The sequence below is a fragment of the Castor canadensis genome, chromosome 13, assembly GCF_047511655.1.
Source record: "Castor canadensis chromosome 13, mCasCan1.hap1v2, whole genome shotgun sequence".
NCBI lineage: Eukaryota > Metazoa > Chordata > Mammalia > Rodentia > Castoridae > Castor > Castor canadensis.
The window spans coordinates 20,386,485-20,410,329 of record NC_133398.1 but is presented as its reverse complement, the minus strand read 5'-3'; the positions used below and the strand labels follow the sequence as shown (position 1 = coordinate 20,410,329).

Sequence of the window (23,845 nt, the reverse complement as noted above, 5' to 3'; positions counted from 1 at the left end):
GGTTGTCTACACCTGTAATCATAGTTACTTGGGAGGCCAGAGGCAGGAGTATTGTGAGTTCCAGGCCAGCCCAGGCATAGTGAGACCCTGTCTGAAAAACAAAATACAAACAAAAGGACTGGAGGCATGGCCCAAGTGGTAGAGCCCTTGCCTAGAATGCATGAGGCCCTAAGTTCAATCCCCAGTACCACCAAAAAAAAAAAAAAAAAAAGAATGCCTTCAACCATAAAAATTCACACTAACTCATATGCCCAGTGACTAAAAGAAATGAAATCACATACATGATTCTGTTTTTTTAGTTTTTAAAGACAGAGTTTCATTATGTAGCTTAAGTGGCCTGGAACTCAAGATCTTCTCTGGCAGCTTCCTGAATGCTGAGACTACAGGCATGTGCTGCCTGACTTGCTTTCTTTTTTTCTCCATTCAGAAAGAGAAAAGGTTTTCTTCGCCTCACAATTTTAGAGGTTTCAGGCCATGATCACTGGACACTGTTGCATGGGGCCTGGGAGGTGACAGCATATTGTGGCTGGAGCAAAGCCCTTTTACCTCCTGGCCAGGAAGCAAAAGAGAGCCCTTTATTTTTCTTACCTCATTCCTGTGCATTGCCTTTGCTGGCAGTGGACTGCTTTAGGAGCTAGCCAGTATTCTTGGAGCACTTTAATGAACTGAGCCCTCTCCCTTCCTCCCCTCCTCTCCTGTGAGGGCCTGAGGGTGAGGGATGGGGGAGGTGCCCATTATTTCTTCTTATGGTGCTTTGTGGACAGCCTGCCATGTTTAACACCAGCAGCAACCTTTGCGGCAGACAGTGGGTGGTTAGGTTGAGGTCACTTCTCCTGGATCTCACTGTCAGTGAGAGCTGGGGTCCAGAGCTGAGCCCTTGGATTCTTGATCACATTCAGAGAAGAGATGGATTCGCCCAGCTTCCTGTAAAGTCTGATTGCATTGTGTTTCAATGTCTATCTTTTGTTGTGGACTGAGCATTTTCTACGCACTCATTCAGTGCCCTGTGGACTCTGGGTAGAGGCTATTACATTCAGTTTACAGATGGGGGACCTGAGGCTCAGAAAGCCTCCAGGCCTTGCTGCTGATAGGTGGTAGAATTGGAATTCAAGACCAGGAGGCTTGGCTTCTAAGTCATGTCCTCAGTCAGAACCTACTGAATCTCTGTGAGATTCTGGGGCTATGGTAACAAATTACCATAAATTTAGTGGCTTAAAATGGTCCAAATTTATTACCTTCCAGTCCTGTAGTTAGGAGTCCAAGGTGGGCCTCACTGGGCCAGCATTGAGATGTCAGCAGGGCGACATCCTTCCAGAGGCTCCAGGGGGTGTCTGCTTCCTGGTCTCTTCAGCTGTTAGTGGTGGTGCACCTTCCTTGGCTCACTGCCTCTTCCCATCTTCAAGGCTAGCAATGGCCGGCGACGTCTTTCTCACACCTTTTCCAGCGAATTCTTCTTCCTCTCTTCCAATTTGAAGGACCCATGTGGTTACGTTGGCCCTCCCCTGGATAATCTGAGAGCATCTTTTATTTTAAGGTCAGTTGAGCAGGAACATTAATTCCATCTTGCCCTTTAATTCCCCTTTGCATGCAGCAGCTCACTCATGGCTTCTGGGCAGTCATGTCTTTGGGAGTGTTATTTTGCCTAGCACACAATGCCATCTTTGCACTGCCTGTCCCTCTGTAACCTTGGGCACAGTGTAATATCCACAGCAGACATTTGTTCCTATCTGAATCCAAGAGGACGGTTGGGTATCAGGAAAGGTAGTCATGGTTTGGGGTTCGCCTACATTCACAGGGACAAATAGGAACTTTATGGGTTGCTTGGTCTGAAAGGATCTTTGTTGGGCTTTGCCACCATGCTCCTAAGATAATGCCACTGTTGGGCTCTAACAAATAAATTGAGCCATGAGCCAGTCGCTGCTGCAGCAGGAAACTTCTCTTGGGAAGAGGAAAAAGCAAAGTGATCTGCTTTAGCAGGAGCTGGAAGTCCCGCACCTGGCAGGTGCTCCTGGTGTGGATGTAATTCATGCAGGTTGGAAGATGCTGCCGGGCTGTGTGCCCTGTGCCTTGTGCTTAGCGCCTGCGCCTAACAACACTTTATATGGAGACAGGACACCTCTGCCATGGGTAATTATGCGGTCTGGGCTAAGTTAGGGTTTAACCTCTCAGGGCCTCAGTTTCCTCATCTTTCAAATGAAATCATAACTGTAGCTCTACCATAGAGTCATTGTGAGAATTAAGTGACTCACTACATGAAAAATGCTTAATAGTATTTAGGATACAATAAACGTTAAACGTTCAATGAGTATTAACTGTTACTCACTTCGTTTGCCAGCAAAGAAAAGCTCAGAGAGGTTAAGTAACTAGTCTATAGCCACACAACTCTCCTCGGGTCTTCTTTTGGATCTCAGCTCATGGACCTCTAGCTCGTGGGATTTCTTATCGCTCAGGACCACACAGATTCCTTTTTGACCATTGTTACTCTCACTGTCAGTACGTGTTTTGTGGATCAGTAGCCTTTCTGAAGATCAGAAAGTTCACGGAGTCAAGCAAAACCCTGCCTTGTATCCTCTGCAGAGCAGAGCACATTGCTATGGAAGTTCCCAAAATACTCATTCATGGCCAGTGTGGCGTGGTGAGAAATACAGCGTTTTAATGCAGTGTTTGTTCCACAGTGACATTCTGGCTGCCATGCATCGAGTGTCCATCCTGAGTGTTCCACTGGATTAACTCATTTTGTCCTTGTTATAACCTGTAAGGCAGTGATATTGTCATTTCTGGTTTGGGTTGAGGAGGTGGAGGCAGAAATGTTAAGTGAGCTACCTAGGCTCTCATGGGCAGTGGAGGCAGAGACAGGAATGGAACTGTCAGTGAATGGGTTTCTGAAAGGATGGACAACCTTACCAGAGTTCTAGGCAAAACAAAATGTGATCATCCCATGGTTTTCATAGCAGTAATTCCTGGAAAGTTCACGTGTTAAACCCATCTACAACATCTACATGAAAATGGAGTGAGGGTGGCATGTCAGAGTCGTAAGCAGATTTTCCACCCACATTAATGCCCAGTGGGGCTCTGGGAGACAGATCCTCAAGAGCAGAATCATCTCTCATAGGCGATGCCCTCAGTGGGAGTGTGTGTTAGCACCCCAGCCTTTCTCTACTGTGTGCCAACATGATCTGTCCCACACCTGACCACCCAGAGAGCCTCCTCACACTTCCCATTTGAGGCTTTGTTGTTGAGTGAGCTGCTGTCTTCTGACTATATCTGAAGGTCCCTTGGGAGTCTCTTTTCAAACCAGCACTTTGGTCCTGCTGCCCTTCCTCTGCCTTGACTGATGTGGCCAGGAGCAGAAGAAAGAAGCCCCTTCTGAGAGCCAGTCACTGTGCCCCTTAGAGACAGAGCTGGAGGTTACTCCAGTGGCTGCTCAGACCATCTGTCTCTTGCTTCCCACAGACATCTATTACCTTTTGACTTCATCCCAGTCCTGGGTTAGGGACTTCAAATACAATCTCATTGGAATCTCCCCTTGTTCCCGGGAGGCAAGGATGTTCTTTATCCTTATGAGACAATGGAAGACAAGAAGACTCAGGGAAGGGACATAGCTTGTGCAGGCTGCACAACCAGGAAGTAGTAGCAGAGGTGGACTTCAGGCCAGACTCTCTAACTCTTGAGTTTACTATCCCCAAAATCCTGTTTTGTAGGGGAGGATGTGGAGGAGTCTGGAGGGTGAGGATTGCTCACCCTCCAGACTTTTCTTTGTAAGGGAGGGATGGTATGCAGTACCCAGGGGACAGGAGCTCCCTGGCATTATGGAGGTTGGCCACAGATCTGGTACTTGTCTTATAGGCCAACACTAATACGGATCTAAGGCTGGCGGCTGCCAATGGAGCCCTCCTGAGACATCGGGTGCTGCTGGGGTTGACAGACACGATGGAAGGATGCCAGAGTGTGATCCAGGTACTGTGTCTCAGAATGGCCTCCCCCTATGGCCTACTTCTGATCTGGGATTCTGCTGCTGATGGCTGTTGGTGGCCCTTCCCTCCTCCCTGCTCCATGTCTTCCTTAGACGCCTGCTCTGTGCTGAACCCTCTGGTGGGCATGGAAGGTTTCGAGGTCTCTGCAGGGTCCCTGTTGAATAGGAGCTCAGAGGCCTGTGAGGATGACAAGCACATTGTCAGACAGTCACAGTAGCCTTGCTAGTCCTACAGCAAAAGGGTGGCCTGGCAAGGCAGTACTTTCGAGGGGCTGTGAGGAGCTCACAAGGGCCACAGGGAAGTGACAGAGGAAGAGAAGAGGCTTGAGAGGCAGGTTGGATGCTAAAGTTTTGTATGCCTGGCTTAGGTATTTTCTTTGTCCTCAAGGCAGTGGGGAGTTCTTTAAGTGACATGTTCAAAGTCACATGGTAGGTTAGGACACTGCTGGGGCTAGAGCTCCTGATGTATTGGCTGCATCTCCAGTGGAGATGCAGAATCTCCTTCACCTGCTTGTATCTCCCCACTCTGGCCCCCTGCTCTGGAGGAACCCAGTAGACAGCAGTGAGCACATGCAGGGGACCTGTAAGAAACTCCTCATCACAGGCCTGTTCATCTTGCAGATGATTCTTTAGAGCCCTATGTGCCAGACACTGTTGTAGGGGCTGAAGCTGCAGCAGAAACCTCACAAGTCCCTGTTTTGTGGAGCTGATCACTCCTGAGATCAGGGCATCTTTCTGTCTGTGTCTGGAACCTAAACAGGTGGACACATTAGGATAGTCCTCAGAAGTCTGGCCTTGGTTGAAGAGCAAGGGGTGGAAGAAAGACTCAGGGTTAGGAGTTGCTAAATCACTGTGGCACTGACTGATTCTCTCCACAGCTCTGGTTTGTCTACTTTGACCTGGAGAATTGTGTGCAGTTTTTGTCTGACTGTGTTCAAGAGATGAAGACTAGCCAAGAGGTAAGTTGTCTTAAGGGAAAAAATGAAATAAACCAAGAGGCCAAATTTTATACATTGTATCACATCAGTGTTGGAAAATGTCTAAGATAAAGTTGCTTGAAAGGAAGAATACCCACATGGAATCAGTGCTTGCTTTTGCCTCAGGAATAATGGCTATTTTTCTGCTTCCTTTTAACTAATCACATCTTCCACATTTCCCATGGTGAGTATGTATTTCTTCATACTGATAATCATATTTAATAAGCTCTGGCAGATCCAAAGATATCATATGTTTACATGACTTTCACTTGTTCTAAGTGCCTTTCTATCATTTGTTCAGAAAGCCAGAGAGATCTTGCTGGTTCTACCAAGGAGGAAGCAGGCTCTGAGACCTGTCCTCTGACTGTGGTCATGGTCATTGGCTGCTTGGTGATGCCCAGGTGTAGAGGCCAGGTCCCTGGCTCCTAGCCCTGGGCTCCTTCCCTAGGATCACTTCTTCCTGGGCCATGACACTGCAGATGGTCCTGAAGTCAGGATATGGTACCACCCTGATCCTGGCTCATTAGCTCCCGTGTGTCCGTGGGCAAGGCCCTCAATCCCCAGTTTGTTTGTCTGCAACATGTAGATAAAGACACCCCATCCCAGGCTGCTTGGAGAAGCAAATGCAAGCATAGAGGGAAAGTCTTTCAGACACTCTTAAGGAGATGACATGCTGTCGCCAGTATGGCTCAGTCCAGATTCTTCTGAGGTCAGCATCTGGGTCTGCAGCTGGATCCTCCCTCTGCCATATCTGCAGCTCAGGCAGTCAACAGGCTCCCAGATCCTCCCTGATTTAGAACACACCAAGCCCCCTCTGTTTCCTTTGCAGTCCTTGCTGAGAAGCAGATTGAGCCAGTTATGTGTTGTCATGGAGACGGGGGTGAGTCCCCTGGTGGAGGGGCCTGAAGACATGGAGGATACTCCTCTCCTGCCCAGCAGCCCTGATCCTCAGGAGAGACCACTTATGCAGACCGAGCTCTACCAGCTCATCCCAGAAGCTGAGCCAGAGGTAATGGGTGTCACTGCAGTCAGGCCGGCCCTCCCTCAAGTGCACAGACAGGAAGTCTGTGTGGCGGCATCTCCCAAGCTAGAGACCATTGAAAACTTGTAGCTCAAGTCTATCTTTCATTCTTTTTGTCCAGTCCAACACTTTTTTATTTTTTGTTTATTTTTGAGCCAGGGTCTCACTATGTAGCCTTGAACTTGCAATCCTCCTGCCTCAGTCTCCTAAGTGGTGGCATTGCAAGTGGTGCCACCATGCCTGACTTTACCCCAACACTTTTAAAAGTAGTTTATTGGAATCACTTGTTATTTCCTGGGGTTTTCTTTGGTTGATTTTTAAAAATACCTTGGCTATCCTTTGAAACAGGGTTTCACTATGTAGCTCTCATTGTCCTCCTGCCTCAGCTTCCTGAGTGCTAGGTTGGCTATCCTTTTTGATAGTGACATTGGAGGAGAGTGAGTTGTTTGTTAATTGTATTATTGTTTACCTCACCAGTAATGATGAATATTTGATCTTTAAAAATCTATTTATAGCTGGGCTCCAGTGGCTCACACCTATAATCCTAGCTACTCAGGAGGTAGAGATCAGGAGGATTGAGGTTTGAAGCCAGCCTGGTTAAATAATTCTAGAGACCCTAGCTTGGAAAAAAACCATCACAGAAAAAGGGCTGGTCGAGTGACTCGAGGTGTAAGCCCTGAGTTCAAACCCCACTGCCAAAAAAAAAAAAAAAATCTATAGATCAATCAATTCATCATCTGTTCCTCTATCCAGCCGTCATCCATTCATCTACTTAAATTGCAGTTGATGTTTGGATGTGATATGATTCTTGGAATTCTGTGAAATTCTAGATCCTCCAGTCCTAGGGTCCTGTTGGGTCCTCCCACCCAAATTGTGTTGGACCTTGTTCACTGCTGCTAGACCAGAAATCTGGTAATGGTTTATAGCTGCTGCTATTTTCTTCAAACCATGAGTACAGACCCACTGATAGGGTGACAAGCAGCAAGGTGACATTTTGACCTCAGGAGACATTTGGAACTTGAGGAGATGACTTTCATTTTGTTTTTAGCCAAGGGCTTTGGAGAGTCAAGGTCCAAACCAGCTTATAGTTTCCTCTTTTGTGCTGGTGGAGAGTGGGAGGCCCCCCAGTAGGACTATTTAAGAGACAATGATGAATGTATTAATCTCTTCACTTGCATTTATTGACATTATTTTTAAAGAGCAGAAAAGATGTATAAGATCATGTATTTTTTTGTGGCAGGCATGTCTGGGTTTGTGCAAAAGCCCATTAAGTATGGACCTTTTAAATCATTTTTTCAAATTCATTCAAACCCATAGTAATACAATTTCCTGTCATGAATATCAAGTGTATGTGTGTGCATGCTTTTAAAGTAGCTGCCATTATAACAGCTAGGGAAAATACAACCACTGGCCAGATTTCTGTATGGGCCAGACCATCCTGTTCAGTAAGAGTCCGGAGTCTGTGAAAGACAGGGAGAAAAGTGGAATGGCCTGTTACATTTTTATAGATTTTTGTCCTGTATAAAATTCTTTAGCATGCCCTCTGAGGTTGAGTTACTTTCATTTCTTTGATGGTCAACAGGTCAGCTGACTTGCTCAAGTTGAAGCGGGAATGAATGTGGCAAAGTCAAGTGCAGAAGCCAGCCCTGCTGATTCTTGATAGACAAGTTTTCTTGCTAAAGTTCTCTACTTCTTACGTGATTGATTTTAGACTAAATTGGTGAGAAGATCAATCTGAGTTAGTGAGTAGGAGACTATTTGAAATTTTCAATATTTTCTGGCACAAAGGACAGCTCAATATAAAAACCAGTCTGAGGAACCATGGGGAGTTTGCTTTTTTGAGTAATGATGATGATATTGATAACATTTATTGAGCACTAGGCACTGGGCTAAATGCCCCTCAGTCCTCACCTCACCACCACAGTAGATGCTTCTGTCTCTGGTAAGGACATAGCCTCAGCCAGAGGAAGTGACCTGGAATACCTTCCTGGCCTTTTTGATTTGAAAACCTTCTTAGAGCTAGCATATCTACAGATATAAACAGTCTTGATGTAACCCACGCCTAATTTTTTACATTTAGAGTGGACACAAGTGTTGCAAAAGACCTTGTGAGGAATATAAGCGTTTGCCTTGTCATCCCAGTTGTGGATGAGTGAGTGGCTCCTTAGGGACCATGTGTGTTCAGAGCAATTCTCTCACTTTATGCTTCCTCATAACTGGGATGACAGGTGCTTGGCCACCACACCAGCTTTTTATTGGTTGAGATGGAGTCTTGCAAATTTTTTGCCCAGGCTGGCCTTAAACTATAATCCTCTTCACTTCCATCTCCTAAATAGGTTAAGATTGCACTGTACCCATCATCCAATTTTTTTAAATTCTTTTTTTCCCTTTTATATTTTTCATTTTGGCAAAATACACATAATATAAATTACTATTTTTGGGTATATGTTCAGCGATATCAAGTACATTCACATTGCTGGGTAACCATCACCAACATCATCTCCAGAACATTCTTGCCATCCCATACTCAAACTCCACACCTATTAAACACTTAACTTCTCATCTCTTCTCCCCTCAGCCAGCCAGACCACCACTCTACTTTCTGTCTCTATGAATTTACTACTTTGAGTACTTCGTAGAAGTGATGTATTTTTCCTTTATTGATAAATTCATTTTTAAAAAGTTTTTTGAGACAGAGTCACACATTGTGGAGGCTTGTGCTTAAGCTCCACTGCCCTCAAGGTGCTTCCTGCCGTCCTTACTCTGCTTCCCTGCCTCTTCCAGGAAATGGCCTGGCAGCTGCTGGCAGTGTTTGGTGGCTACTATACCCGGCTTCTGGTGACCTCCCAGCTCCCCCAGGCAGTGGAGACGCGACACATGGACTCTGCAAGGCTTCCATGCCCCTGCCAGCTCATAGAAGCCCACATACTGGGCACAGGGTGCTGCCCATTCCTGGCAAGGTGACCCAGGGACAAAGCCATTCATTCATCTTTCTCCAAGACTGAGAAGTGGGGAGACCTCAGGAGCCTGGGACTGCCAGTGGCCAGCCCAGGAGAGGAGAGCAGTGTTGGAGTGCATTCCTAAGAGTGTCAGTCGTGTCAGCCACAGGGATGTTGTGCTTACACACAAGTGTAAGTGTCTTGTTGGCATCACATGCTGGCTGCATCACGTGCTGGCTCACCCCTGGCCTCTGGAGCTGGTGGTTGCTGAGCTGGTCCCAGCCCAGCTACTTTCTGGGCCTCTTGGACCTGTAGCATGGATGAGGGACCACTCCCATCCCCCATTCCCTCCAGAGACCAGGAGATGTAGAGGACCCCACAGGGCAAATCTGTGCTCAAAGCCTGGTCTCAGACAATGCTCCTGTGCCAGGCACTCATGTCACATGGGGATGAAGCTCAGCGACGATGCTGCCCTTCATGCGCAGTCTCTGATCTGAGTTGTACAACTGCCTTTCCAGTGTGAAGAAGAGAAGCAGAGTCTCAGAATTTCCTCCGTTCTTAGGTTTTTCTGTCCCATGTTTTATGAGCAGCAGTGGCACAGGGGCTTGTTGTCTGCTAGACAGCTACAGAACACAGGAAGACAGGAGGCAGAAGGAGACCAAGGGGAGATAACCATAACTGAGGAGTTGGAAAGGTGGGTCCTGTGTGACTCAAAGACTGGTTTTGTTGAAGACATGCATGCCTGTGGTTATAGTTTTAGGCTGAGGCTTAGAACAGTGGTCGAGGTTTCTGACACTAACCTTGTCCTGGGATGAAGTCACTCTTGGAATTCTGTGAAGAGCTCAGAGACATCCATGTGTTCTGTTTCCAAAAGAGTTTGAAGACCTATTGTTGCACAGGCCCACATCCAAAAACCCTGGCCTGGCATCTGAAGGCTTCCTGCTTCCAAGACCCAGCCTTCATCTGGAATTTTGCTTCATCTCACACAAAACGCCATTATAAGTGGAAATTCTTTCCTGAACTGACATACCTGTTCTGTCTGTTGCTCAGGCTCTCATTCATGCTTCAAAGCCCAGCTTTGTATCCCTCCTTCAGGAAGTTTTCAATACACTCAGCTCCGCTGTTTTCTGCCTCTTTTAAATTCTTGATATAGCTGCTACCTGTACTGGTGTTTTAGGTTATTAATTCTGTTTTCCTGTGTACATGCTGTTTTTCTAGCTAGATTGTAAACTCCTCAAGATCAAAGGCTGCACCTTACACTTTTTGTGCATGGTCTAAACCTGTGGCTAGGCGCTTTGCCATCTCTACAACAGCTTTGACAAATTGTTTCCCAAATGCAGTTGAATGATGGGACCTGGGTCGTGATGGACTGGGTTCTGGTCTTGATCTTCCACTTCTAGCTGTGTAACTTGTGACAAGTTTATTTCTTTGGCTGGTCTTCCATTTGCCTGTCTACACGATGGGGGGATTGGATGATTCTTAAGGGCTCTTTCAGGCCAAAGTTGTGATAATTTCCAGCTGATTCTACTGTTTTCCCTTTATCTGCATTCAGAAAAACCTCCCAATCTCTGCCCCAACCGAGGTGGCCAGGGCTTAGAGAGAAGCCTGATCTAGTTAACAGGAGATCTGGATTCTTGTCCCAGATCTGCTGCTTCCTGGCTTTGTGTGACCTTGACTAAGTCCCTTACTCTTTCTGAGTGTCAGTTTACTCCTTTATAAAGTGGTCTGCTGAACCTGAAATGTTATAATGTAGGTGACTTGCCACATATGAAACAAACCTGACTATTTCTTTCTCTGTGCCAGGGAAGAGGAGCCCCTGGAAATTGCCACTGTAAGCATCTCTAGCCAAGTCTGAGGGCAGCTTTGCTCAATGAAATTATTCACCAAGGCACTCACTGTCTTTCTGACCTGACAAAGGAATTGTCAATATGCATGTGATCAAGAGAAGCCTGTGTTTATCACCCAATCATAAAACCCTATTAAGCTGAATAGCAGAATAAAAAATGTGTTTGTAAAATAACAGAATAACAGTTTTTCAATTTTAAGATCTACTTACAGAAGCCAGAGGCCTTGGTGTGGTCTTTCTATTTCTTCCCCTAGAACTTCTGATGGTCTCACCTGGTGGGTGGGCCACATGGGATGAGTACACTGTACATTTCTCTGTGTCCATAAAACCCCTATGATCTCATCATGGGGCTCCCATCTGTTTCACGAGGTTGCTGTGAGGATCTGACACCTGATGCGCCTAGATCTTAAGGCTCTGTGTCATTTGGAGGCAGGTGAGGGTGGATATGGTGTGACATTGTAACGTGGAAGTAAAGACCACGCGCATTGCTTGGATTCTATAGTCACAGTTACTCAAATCCAAGTTCTGCTGCTTGGGAGCAGTGTCCTTTCTGGGTCTCAGTCTTCATCGGTAGAATGTGGAGAGGTGAGGATTGATACAAAAAAGTGTTCAGTGCTTGCAGCTTTGAGTTAGAAGCTTGAGTAAGAATTCAATATGCTGTTGTTTTTCTTTAAAAAAAATTCTCATTGTTTTGTACACAGTAGATACCGATTTATATTTTTGTTATCTGTGTTAGACTCAGTTACTCCAGCCCCATGGGGTATTTTGTTTGTTTTTGCCATGGCTGGGATTCAAACTCAGGGCTTCATACTTGCAAAGCAGGTGCTCTGCTACTCATTTTGCCCTGGTTATTTTGGAGCTGGGGGTCTTGTGAACTGTTTGCCAGGGCTGATCTTTAACCACCATCCTTCTGATCTCAGCCTCCCAAATAGGATTACAGGTGTGAGCCACTGGTGCCTGGCTGATCCATGGGGTATTTTTATATGAATATAGTAGGGAGGTTGGGAGCAAGCTGGAGACTCTGGGCCAGATACTCCCCTTTTCTATGCCTCCTGCACCTCCATTTCCTCATCTGTTAGGACGGAGTGTAATAATAAGCAGGGGTGGGGGACTGGTGGAGGTGCTGCTGCACAAAGACTAAGGCTTGTATGTCCATAGCAAGGGTTCAACCAACACGGCTTTAAAATTTAATATATTTTTTGCAGTGCTAGTGATTGAACCTTGGGCCTTCTGCCTGCTAGGCAAATATCACTGAGCTACATCTTTAGCCCTCAGTGGCAGATTTTATTCTGTAACTGCTTCATGCTGCTTTCTACCTGTGTCTGTAAGCACAAGCTTTTAACTTTGTTGTTCGAATCTGTATCCCTACTGGTTTCTGGTTGTTTGTTCTACCTCTAACTCAGAGAGGAAAATCTCCCAGCTAGGATTATGCGTTTTCTGTTTCTCCTTTTAGTCCTGACAACTTTTTTTTTTGCATAATTAAAAAAGTTGAAATAAAATTCATAAAGTGTACAGGTTGCTGGTTTTTAGTGTATACATGAGGTTCATAACTATCACTATATTTAATTGCAGAATATTTTCACCTTCCTTCAAAAAGAACTCCCAAACTCCTCTACCCTTACAGCAGTCACTCCCCAGTTCCCCTTCTCCTCAGACCCTGAATTTTCCCATTCTGGACATTGCATATAAATGGAAATATATCCGGTGTGACCTTTCATGTCTGGCTTTTGTCACAGAGCATAATGTCATGGGGTTCATCTGTAGTGTGTAAATATAAGAACTTCATTTCTTTTTATGGCTAAATATTATTCCATTGTATTTTGTCCATTAACCAATTGGATTGTTTGTACTTCCTGGCTTTTATGAATAATGCTGTAATGAATGGTTGTGTGCAGGTTTTTATGGATGTGTATTTTATAATAGTGTATGTTTTATTTATGAAAAATGTTATTAGCATATATTAATTGTACAAAGGGGTTTCACTGTGGTGTTTCCATACAATGCATATTTGCATATAATATACTTTGGTCAGATTCACCCCATCTGTCTTACCCTTTCTTAGTCCTCTGTCTCCTCCCCTTTTAAGAGGCGTTAGTGGGTTTCATTATGTATAATAGCACATATTTTATATTTGTTTTTGGCAAGGTTTGCTCTGTTGTCACATGCATATAAATTTAGGATTGTTGTAACTTCCTGATGAATCAACCCTTTTATCTTTGTAAAATTTTCCCTTTATCTGTAGAAGAATTTTTGCCTTAAGATTTATTTTATCTGATTAGATTTCTTTTTTTACTCTCTGTTTTTCATATGCTTTAAAAGAAGTTGAAATTGAGAGGAAGCTACGGAGATTTCCTACATATACTTCCTGCCCTGACATGTCCATGGCTTTTCCCATCATCACATTCCCCTCCACAGTGGTGGGTTTGTCAGATCTGATGAACCTTCACGTACACATTATAGTCATCCAGAGTCTGTGGTTTACATTAGGGCTCACTCTTGCTGCTGTACAGCCCATGGTTTTGGACAAATGTGTAATGACATGTTTCCCTATTGTAGTGTCACAGAGTGTTTTCACTGCCCTAAAAAAATCCTTGACACCATTTACTCATTCCTTTCATTTCCCTGCACCCTGACCCTGGCTATCACTGATCTTGTGACTGTCTGCACAGTTTTACCTTTTCTGGAATGTCATGGTTAGACTCACACAGTATGGGGTCTTTCCAGATTGGCTTCTTTCTCCTAGTAATGTGCATTTAAAGTTCTTCATGCCTTTGTGTGGCTCAGTAACTCATTTGTTTTTAGCACAATATTCCACTGTGGATGTGCCACAGTTCACGCATGCACCTTCTAAAGGACATCTTGGTTGCCGCCAAGTTTTGGCAATTAGGAAAAAAGTTATGTGAACATCCATGTGTGATTCTCACTTTTTGCCTACACAGGAACATGATGTATATAAGGGTATGTTTAGTTTTGTAAGAAATTAGCAAATCATACTGTCTTCCACAGTGGATAAACCATTTTGCATTTCCACTAGCAATGAATGATAATTTATTATCCTACATCCTTGTCAACATTTGCTATTATCAGTGTTACCTGAATTTTGCCCGTTCTGATAGGTATATAGTAATATCTCATTCTTTTTTAAAATAGGGTCTCACTGTGTCACCCAAGCTGGCCTGTAACCCATCGTCCTCCTGTCTTAACCTTCTCGGTACTAGGATTATAGGTGTACTTCACCATACCTAGCAGTATCTCATTTCCATGCCTTCTAAGTTGTCAAAGCGATTTTCTTTTATGTGCAAAGTCCCTGGTGTTTCTGTTGCAGGAAGCAGGTCCAAGACAAATGGGACATGGCATTTACTGGGGAAGGAAGGTGAGGCCTTGGCATGGGACATGCTGAGGAATGTGTCCACTCACCATTGGGCAGAGGGTGGTCCAGGGATGCAGTGCATTGGCAGTGGAAGAGGGCCCTGGACCAGACAGGCCCAAGGAAGTAGACTATCTTTCACTAGTGGGAAGTAGTGCTGCAATGTAGAAAACTGATAACTTCACACACATGGTGAGCCCCTCTGTTTACTTCCACTTCCAGGCCATAGATAGTTCTTGTATTTCTTCCTGCAAAATATTTCTAACCTCTTGTGTGTGTGTGTGTGTGTGTGTGTGTGTGTGTAGCAGTATCTCACTGACTTTGAGTTTGCAATCCTCCTCTGGGAGGAGTGCTAGGATTACAGGTATACACCACCATGCCTGGTTCCCCCTCCTTTTAGAATGGCCATTTAGATGTCACCCACAGTAAAATGATCCCTGTTGCCGACCTATCCTCAACACCCCAAGAGCCTCATTCACCAGTCTTCTCCATGTGTGGTCACATTCCCTGAGAAGCACACTGTAACCTGGGCCCCTTGCCTAGCCTCGCCCTGCTGCTGTAGCTTGGGTCTCTATCACTGTCTGTACTGCCTAAGGCAGCCTCTTCTTCTCTCTGTCAGTTAGGGTCTAATCAGAATATCAAAGTGATGGCCTCCTGCCTGAAGTGGAAGCCACTTGGGGTCTCCTGCAGGTGACTGAGCGGAAGCAGCACTAGATGGCCATCCTGGCCGTCCACTGCACGACTCAGCTGCTGTTGCAGAGTTCTGACCACCGCCTTGCTGTTCGCTGGTGCCCTGAGCACAGTCGAGTCGCACAGTGGGTGAGCAGAATTGTGCCCTCTGGCTCTAGATGTCCACTACATTACATCTACATCAACAGCTGCCTCTTACACCACACAGCTCTCCTAGGCACGTTCTTGTTAGATTGTGACTGAAATGTTTCAAAATGATAAGGCCACAGGTTTTGTTACCGTATTATAATGTACAGGGAGTACAGTTATGTGTTTACCATATATCTTAATTAGTTCACCCCCTCCATCTTTCTCCTTTCTCTCCCCTCCTCCCCTTCTTCAATTTCAACAGGTTCTATGTTCAGAAGAGGAATGGGGTAGGAGGGAGAATGATGGAGGGGATGGACCAATTCAGAGCATAATGTATATGTGGAAATGTCACAATGAAACCCCTGGATAGCTATCATATACTAACAAATGTTTTTTTAATAAATGTAGGAGGGTAAAACAGGTCCTGTCTGGGGGTGGAAAATAGTGGGAGGGGGAGGACATAAAGGGTGAATATGGTGGAAATATTTTGTATTCATCTAAGACCACATTTCTTACAAAAGATGCCAGATCAACTTGCTGCACACTTGTGGGACTCTCGGCAGTAGGTTGGGAAGGGGCAAAGAAAGGGGACACGATCTCTGATGCAATCAAAGACTTTAATTGAAGGCAGCCCCCCCAGCCCTGGCTGTTCAGGAGCTGGAGTGTCTCCTGGGGGTGGACAGGGATGGCTCAGACCTCTTCTCCTCCTGCAAGGGAGTTTCTGAATCAGTCTTCATGACTCCTGACCACAGCTTTCTTTCTCATGGAGACACTCCAGCTGCTGCACAGCTCAGAGCCTGCGTGGCGCTGCAACTAGAAGGCTCAGGGTTGACGAAGATTGCGCGCTTTGACCATTGCATAGTTGTTGGTGGGGTGATGTGGGTGTCTCTTTTGCAAACCATTTGGGCGAGTATCCAGATTCAGAGCTGAAAGAAGGAAGGAAAAAACTTACCTTTGGTAAAGGCTTTGAGTGATGTAATAAGCAGTCTTAGTTATATTCCGCTCTGGTATTCCTCAAATCATTCATGGTTTAAAAAAATTTTTTTTTTCTGAAGCAGGAGGCTCTGAGTTCAACCCCTAGTCCCAACAAAAATAAAGCCCTACAAATTCTGCTTGTTTGAACTAAGAATGGCCCCAAACTCTGTAAAACAATTGAGATTTGAGAGTTTACTGTTATCTGAGCCTAACCTAGTTGATCCTGACTAATGCACAGTTTTCATGTGTGGAGTTCCTTCTTTGTGGGCTGTGTTATAGGCACTAAACACACATTACCTCATTCCTTCATCTCAACAGTCTGCACAATAGGTAATGTATTATTATCTCCATTTTGCTGAGAAAGGAGGAGAGTCCTTACATGCTCAAGCTTGTGAGTAGACGAGGCAGAATTTAAATTGCTCTGAAGGACCAAAGTCAGTAATCCTAATACCACCCAATAAGTAATATTTAATAACACAGTCTTGAGTCTGTTTTGTTACAGGTTTTGGTAACTATTCTTCACTCCCCCAAAAGGCTAAAGTAAATCTGAGGGTGTCATAGGAGGTGGTGGCTGGGAGATGGGAACGTAGTTCATGTGTCCTTGCCAGTGGTCCCGTACCACACCTGTACCTACGGAAAGACCGTGGATGCTGCTCTTGATACAGTCTTGGTCCATGAGAGCCAGTCATGCTGGAAGACCTCTCACTGCCTTTGCAGCAGCAACAGAAAATCTTGGATGCCATGTTTTGGTGGCTTTGGGAAGAGGAAAGGGTATTGAGCACCTGGCTGTACAGCCCCACTACCAGAAGCCCATTGTTGTGTTTAAGCTGTGGGTCACACAGGACCCTACTGTTAAACCTCCTGTATCTCCCTGACAAGTCCAGGCTCATGTGCCCAGGCCTGTCTCTCTGAGTACTTCCTCCACTGTCCAATGCTCTCCAATCCTGTGGGAAGGCCTGGGAGCCTGTACTCTGCCAATCTTTTCCCATAGGGCACCACCATGAGTCTGCAGGTCTTGGAGGTCCTGCAGCTGTCTGGGCAAGGCTGTCTGCTGAATGAACCTAAGACTATGGCTGAGAAATGATTGTCCCTTTTTTGCAGCAGCCGAACATCAGCACGTGCAGTGGCACACAGGGACATACTTGTGTCTCAGAGTCAGATTTGCCTGCTGCTTTGGGAAGACTTGCAGTCTGTTTGAGCCTCCCTTGCCTGTCTGGAAAACAGGAAGAGAAGTACATACTGGAGAGAAAACATATCTGTCCGTGAACCTGTCCCTGAGATGGCAGATGCTCCAAAGTGCCCCCTCTGCTCAATCTTTCCATCCCCCTCCTTTCAGTGGCTCCAGTTTATTCCACCTGGGCCCAGCTCCCTGCAAGCACGATCAGGAGATTCAGCCTTGCCCGCTCATGGCCTGGCCTGGCTGCTAACTTGCTGTGTGACTTTAAGTTGGCCCATGCCTGTCTCAGGACCTAGGCCCCTTACCTGAAATGGAGGATGGAGGCGGTTGGGCTCCTGCCTGCTGATGACCCAAGATTGTAAGTCCATCTTAGCCCAACCTCCTCTCTGTCTTCCAGGTCCTTCTGGCCATCTCCCGCTCTTGCCTCCCCCTTTTTTTTTTCCTGGTGAAACATTTTTACCACTACTGAAATTTTATTCCAAGTAAATTTACAAAGCCATAATCTACATCTGTGTCCAATGTAGGCTGTAATAAAATTCATTGGTTTTCTCCAGTAATGAAAAAACTGTGGTAAAAGCATCGAGCACTATATATTAGACTTTACATTCCTGTGAAAATATTGATGCTGAGGCATTTTAATTTATGATCTATAATAATGGTCCTCAAGTGGCCCAATTTGCTGTGAAAACTGTCGGTGTTTCTCAATTGTGTAGGCAGTAACGTCAGTCCACAGATTATACAGGCTGCTGACTTTCTTTTGTTAGCATACGTTAATAGTACAAAGGGGTTTCATTGTGATAATTCCATATCTTTGTGCAGTGTACTTTGAACAAGTTCACTCCTTCTGTTACATTTGCTTTACCCCCTGCTTCCTCCTGCTTCTCAGACAGCTTGTACTGGGGTTCGTTAGAACCCCCTATATATGTTCTCATATATATGTACTTTGATTCTCTTTGCCTCCAGGACTCTCTCTTTCCCCCTCCTCTATCCCACTGATTGCCCCCTGCCAGACAGTCCCTTTACACTCATGTCCCATTATTATTTCAGGTCTAGATACTGCATGAGAGAAAACCTGCAATATTCGGCTTTTTGAGTTTGCCTTATTTCTATCAACACGATGACTCTCTAGTTCCATCCATTTTCCTGCAAATGACATAATCCCACTCTTCTTTACGGCTGAATAATACTCCACTGTGTGCATGGACTACATTTTCTTTATCCGTTCATTGGTTGTTGGGGTCATAGGCTGATTCCACAGTTTAGCTATTGTGAATAGTGCTACTGTGAGAAATAGGTGTGCAGGTATCTCTCCTGTGTGTTGATTTACACTCCTTTGACTATATGCTGGGAGTTATATTTGCTCCCCTTTCTTTATGGCCAAAGACCACTCTGGAACTTTCCATTATGGTGGCTGAATGTCAATCATAGCATATTGGGTCTCATCCATGGACACTGGCTTCCCACCCACCGCTCCAGCCTCTTTCTCAGCCCTCATCAGCTCTGTCCTCCATTATTACAACACCCCACTGGTCTACCACCAGTTTGGAGCACTGTGAGAAAGCTCCCATGGCTGAAGAGCAGTGAGTGAGCCAGGAGTGAGTGAGTTTATTTGCCTATGAAAAAAAAATCTATAATTTTATTTATTTATTTATTTTTTTGAGATAATGTCTCGCTATGTAGCCCAGGCCAGTCTCAAACTTGTGGTCCTCCTGCCTCAACCTCCTGAGTTGCTGGGATTACAAGTGGGAACAATCATATGCAGTTAAAATCTATAATTAAAAATATGTTCAGTGTATATAGTAAATACTTTATATCTGCATCGTGGATTCGACCATGTATCAAAAATATTTGAAAAAAGTTGTATCTGTAATGAACATATACAGATGTTTTTTGCTATATTTCCTAAATAATACAGCATAACAACTATTTATGTAGCATTTACATTAGGTATTATAAGTAACCTAGAGATGATTTAAAATATAGGGGAGGATATGAAAATACTATGCCATTTTTTCAAAGGGACTTGAGCATCCATGGGTTTTTGGTATCCAAGGGGATCTTGGAACCAATCCCTCATGGGTGCCTGGTGACAACTTTATTTATTGGGGATACTTGTACCAGGTACTATGTGAGGTGTGAAGGATCCCATAGTGAACACGAGTGACAGATTCTTGCTCTAGGAGACAGGGATGAGTCCAGGTCACCTTTGGATCCCAGCACCCAGCACAGGGCTGTGCACAGAGTAGGTGTCTGCTCCACATTTGTTGACTGAGTGCACTAGCCTATCTGATCGTTGGACAACACTTTGCTCAACCCATCCCCCCACTCTCCCTTTCATGAGCAGGGTTTTTTTTTTTATAACTCCCTACTTACAGAATAGCCAAGAACATCCTCACTCAAGACTTCCTTGTTTCCTGGTGACTTCAGTCTTAGATGCTAGTGGGTGGAGGAACAGTCAAGGTGTCAAGGACACTGGCATTCACTGAGCATATGGGGCAAGTCCTCTGACATCTATGAACTCTTTGCTCTTTCATGTCCGCTGCATGATGCAGGAAGGACAATGTCCCACTTTTTCAGATGGAAGGAATTAGTCTCAGAAAGGTGACTTTCCAGGTGTCACTGCCAAGAGGAACAGCTGGGATTTTAGTGCTTTTTTTTTTTTTTCAGTACTAGGGATGAATGCCAGTGCCTGGCTCTTGCTAGGCAAGTGCTAGCACTGAGCACTCCCATCCTGCCTTAGTAATCTAGTTCAGTCTGAAGCCAGAGCTTCAGCTGTCCATGGCCCCCACAGGCTCTGAGGTGCCTTGTCCTCTGACAGTTGGTGGTAGGGGGTTTTAAAAAGCTTAGCAGTGAGGTATCACAATTAAAAGCACACATTTTCTACTTAAGTGGACTTGGAATCCTAGTTTCTGCTACACTTGTCTGTGGAATTTGGACCAGTTTTAGCTGCTTGAAGCTCAGCTTATCTATCTGTACAATGGGAATAGTAAAACTTACTTCAGAATGCTGTTGTTACATAAAGATGTAAGGCACCTAGCATGGTGTCTTGTACAGAGAGTACTTAGTAACACAAAGAATGGTGACATAAGTGACATGTGGATGTTTCTTGCACTACTAGTGCCCTCCTCTAGATGGAGGCAAGAGCCAAAGAAAAGGCCCTTGGATTGTTCCCAGTGGGTCTCTAGTGACCCCACAGCACACTGAATGGAACAAGCAAGGTCAATGATGTCAAGCAGAAAGGCTTCTGGAGCTAGGGGAGCCCTTTGGGGACATTCAGCATGGGTGGGGATAGGAGGACCCAGAGAGAAACAGTGGGGTCAAGGCCAAAGAGGGGTATATATCTGCAAGTGAACAGGTGTCCAGGAGTGTGGGGACCTTATGCCTTTTAGGGAGAAAGATGCCCCGCCTGCTCTTAGTTGTCACCTTTGAGCCTCACTCACCTGCAGCTGGCAGAGTGGACAGGAGGCTGTCTATGATGTCACAGAACCAGGAACCAGGGAATGTTGGATGTGGGGGCCCTGGGCTGGACCATGAAGTGGGGGAGAAGGGAGGCTGTCTGCTGACCCTCTCTGCAGCAGTTCATCCTGCTGTCCCCCATGTCTGTCAGGTTGGGTGGAGCAGTCCTGCCCATGTATCTCCTATCATTCCTGAATTAGTAGGCTAGTCAGGGCATGTTCTCATGAGGGCGAGAGGGCAGAGGCAAGACATGAAAGTCTCTAAAAGACATTTTAGTCTAAGTCCTGGCTAGTGTATGAACTACTAAATTTTCACTGGCCCACTGAACTGCCAGACAGAGCCCAAGGGGGAGGAAAGTGCACCAGACCCAAGACGACATGGCAAAGGAAGGCAAGGGATTGGGGGCCAGTGCCTCACAGTGTCGCAGGTTGATAGCATTGCTGTTCTCACTTTACAGATGGTGAAAGTGAGGCCCAGAGTAAGAGGCTGAGGTGCTGTGAAGGTTTAGAGTTGACAATTAAATTGCTTCACAAGGAGGTCGTACCAATGTGGTTCCTTTTCCACTAAGGAGAATGTTGGTGTATGGCCTGTGGCCACTGCCTCCTCCTATCTTTGCCTCTGTGATTTGGTGGCAGACACCTGCCCCAGAGTTGAGCAGAAGATTCTCACATGTGATTAGGTTGGGCCTGTCTAGATAATTGGGATTATCTCTATGTCAAGGTCACTGATGAGCAACTTTCATCTTCTCTGCACCTTAATTGTCTTTTAACAATATAACAAGTTCACAGGAGTAAGGAAGGAGAAGGAAGACACATTTTTGAATGAAGAGGTATTATACAGCCTATTTGTATCAAGAACATAAAAGAATGAAATAAACCAGCACCCTGTGGGTCACACCTATAATCCTAGCTACTCAGGAGGCAGAGATCAGGAGGATCAAGATGCGAGGCCAGCCTGGGCAAATAGTTTGTGAGACCCCATCTTGAAAATAACCAACACAAAAAAGGTGATGGAGTGGTTCAAGTGGTAGAACACCTGCCTAGCTAGTATGACGCCCCAAGTTCAAACCCCAGTATCACCAAAAAAAAAAAAAAATCAAGAAAAAGAACAAAGTAACCAAATGTATGCTTAAGATTAGGCCAGAAATCACTAGGCTATAAAAGAAATAGGTTTAATCGTCAAATGTTTTTTTGAAAAAAAAAATAGATTGGAGAAAGCTGGTGGCTGGGGTTCAAACCCAGGGCCGTAACTTGTCTAGTGGCTAGACAAGTTCTCTGCCACTAAGCCGACCCCAGCCCCTTCACTAAGTGTCTGAACTACCCACAATAGGGTCTTTCTACATCGTGCACCTCCTGATGTCATGCACGGAGGAGGACACAGTACCATCTCTGGGGTATCTGGTCCCAAGTGAGAAACTTGAATGTGACTAAAAGGAACCATCAGCTAAATCCAAACTGTGGGACAGTTCTGCCTGGACTCTTCAGAATGTGAAGCTCATGAAAAGCAAAGCATGCTTCTAGATTAAATTTGACTAGCGGGACCTGACAACTACATGCAATTCATGATCTCCGTTCAGGTCCTGAGTGAGACCAAAAAAGGAGCAGTGAGCAAGGCTCGGGTGGCTCAAACCTGTAATCCTAGCTATTTAGGAGTCTGAGATTTAAAGGATTGTGGTTTGAGGTCAGCTCTGGGCAATAGTTCTTGAGACCCCATCACTAAAATAACCAGAGCAAAGTGAACTAGAGGTGTGGGTGAAGCAGTAGAGTACCTGTTTTGTAAGCATGAAGCCCTGAGTTCAAACCCCAGCCCCACCAGAAAAAAAAAAAAGTACTGATGAGACATTTTGGGACAATTGGTGAAATTTGGCTAGTATTTGTATCAATGTTGAATTTGTTGCTTTTGATGATTGCATTGTGGTCACATAAGAGGGCATATCCTTGCTTTTAGGAAATACACATTGAAGTATTTAGGGGCCAAGGAGCATCATGACCCACTCAGGTCATTCAGGAAAAAACAGAAGGGAGAGATAAAAAAAATGAAAAAGCAAATAGGGGAAAATGTAAACCATTGGTGAATCTCTGTAATAGGTAAGTGAGAGTTCTTTGTACTATTGCAACTTACCTGTAAGTTTGAAGTGACTTTAAAAACTATTCAAACAGCTAAACTTTTTCTTTTAGATTAGTTAGATGTGACAGTATATTTAGAAATGATTTGTAAGAGACACTCCCTGGTAAGGGGAAGGGGCAAAGAGAGGGGACACGATCTCTGATGCAATCAAAGACTTTAATTGAAGGCAGCCCCCCCAGCCCTGGCTGTTCAGGAGCTGGAGTGTCTCCTGGGGGTGGACAGGGATGGCTCAGACCTCTTCTCCTCCTGCAAGGGAGTTTCGGAATCAGTCTTCATGACTCCTGACCACAGCTTTCTTTCTCATGGAGACACTCCAGCCGCTGCACAGCTCAGAGCCCGCGTGGCGCTGCAACTAGAAGGCTCAGGGCCTCCCAATGAGACAGGGCTGGAAGGGCCAGTGCTCCTGGCGGTATCGGCTTAGTTTCCTCTTGTGAAATCCTCTTTGGGAAGTGTATATATCCATATCTGAAAGAAGGAAGGGAATAATTATGCTGGGTGAAGAAGGCCTTTGAGCTGAACTTGGTTGGATAAACTGTTCTGGTTGTCTGTGTCCCTCTCTGATTGGTCCTCAGATTCATGAGGTCCTAAGAGCTCAGGCAGACCTCACCCTAGGGTCTTCTTGCCATCGATCGGCCATTGTACTACCGTGGTGGAGTTAGTGACGGTCAAGTGTCTTGCAAAGTGCAGTGGCATGGGAAGTAGGAGACTAGGGCCCATCCTGGCTTGGGCACTAATGTTATCCCTGGGGGGCTTGTGGAAGGTCCCTTCCCCTCTGTGGGGCTCAGCCCTACTAGGGGTGAGGAAGGGGAGGGGTGGGTGAACTAGAGGGGCCTAGATTTGGTGCCCAGCAATGTTACTGCATTTCTTCTTCCTGGTTTGTACCATTGTCCTAGATGTTGGGCATCTGCCTTGCCATGATCCAGAGACATGTTATCCCCGTGGAATTATGCGCCTTCCACAAGCACTTTCTGACATTGTTTACTTGATGTGCAATGAATAGCTGGATAAGTTTGGGGGACAGAGCAGTAGGGAGCAAAATGATATGGGCTGTGTGCTCCTGGAAATTAATGTCTAGCAGCCCAGGAGGACAGGGAGCAGTCACACAAAATGCACACACAGATGACAGCAGGAGCGCTCAGGAGAAGGCACGGTCGTGGGCGTGCCCTCT

At 45.5% G+C, this 23,845-nt stretch overlaps 1 protein-coding gene across 2 annotated transcripts in view; it reads left to right on the top strand.

The window, feature by feature from the left end:
• Positions 1–23,323, top strand: part of Tmem268 (transmembrane protein 268) — a 33,252-nt gene extending 9,929 nt beyond the window's left edge. For both annotated transcript variants that reach the window (XM_074051174.1, XM_074051175.1), the window contains exons 6-9: positions 3,847–3,957; positions 4,852–4,932; positions 5,780–5,959; positions 8,756–23,323. In XM_074051174.1, coding sequence (XP_073907275.1) covers positions 3,847–3,957; positions 4,852–4,932; positions 5,780–5,959; positions 8,756–8,935 — 552 coding nt within the window. In that variant the 3' untranslated portion in view covers positions 8,936–23,323. The remainder of the gene's footprint in view (positions 1–3,846; positions 3,958–4,851; positions 4,933–5,779; positions 5,960–8,755) is intronic.
• The last annotated feature ends 522 nt before the right edge of the window (positions 23,324–23,845 follow it).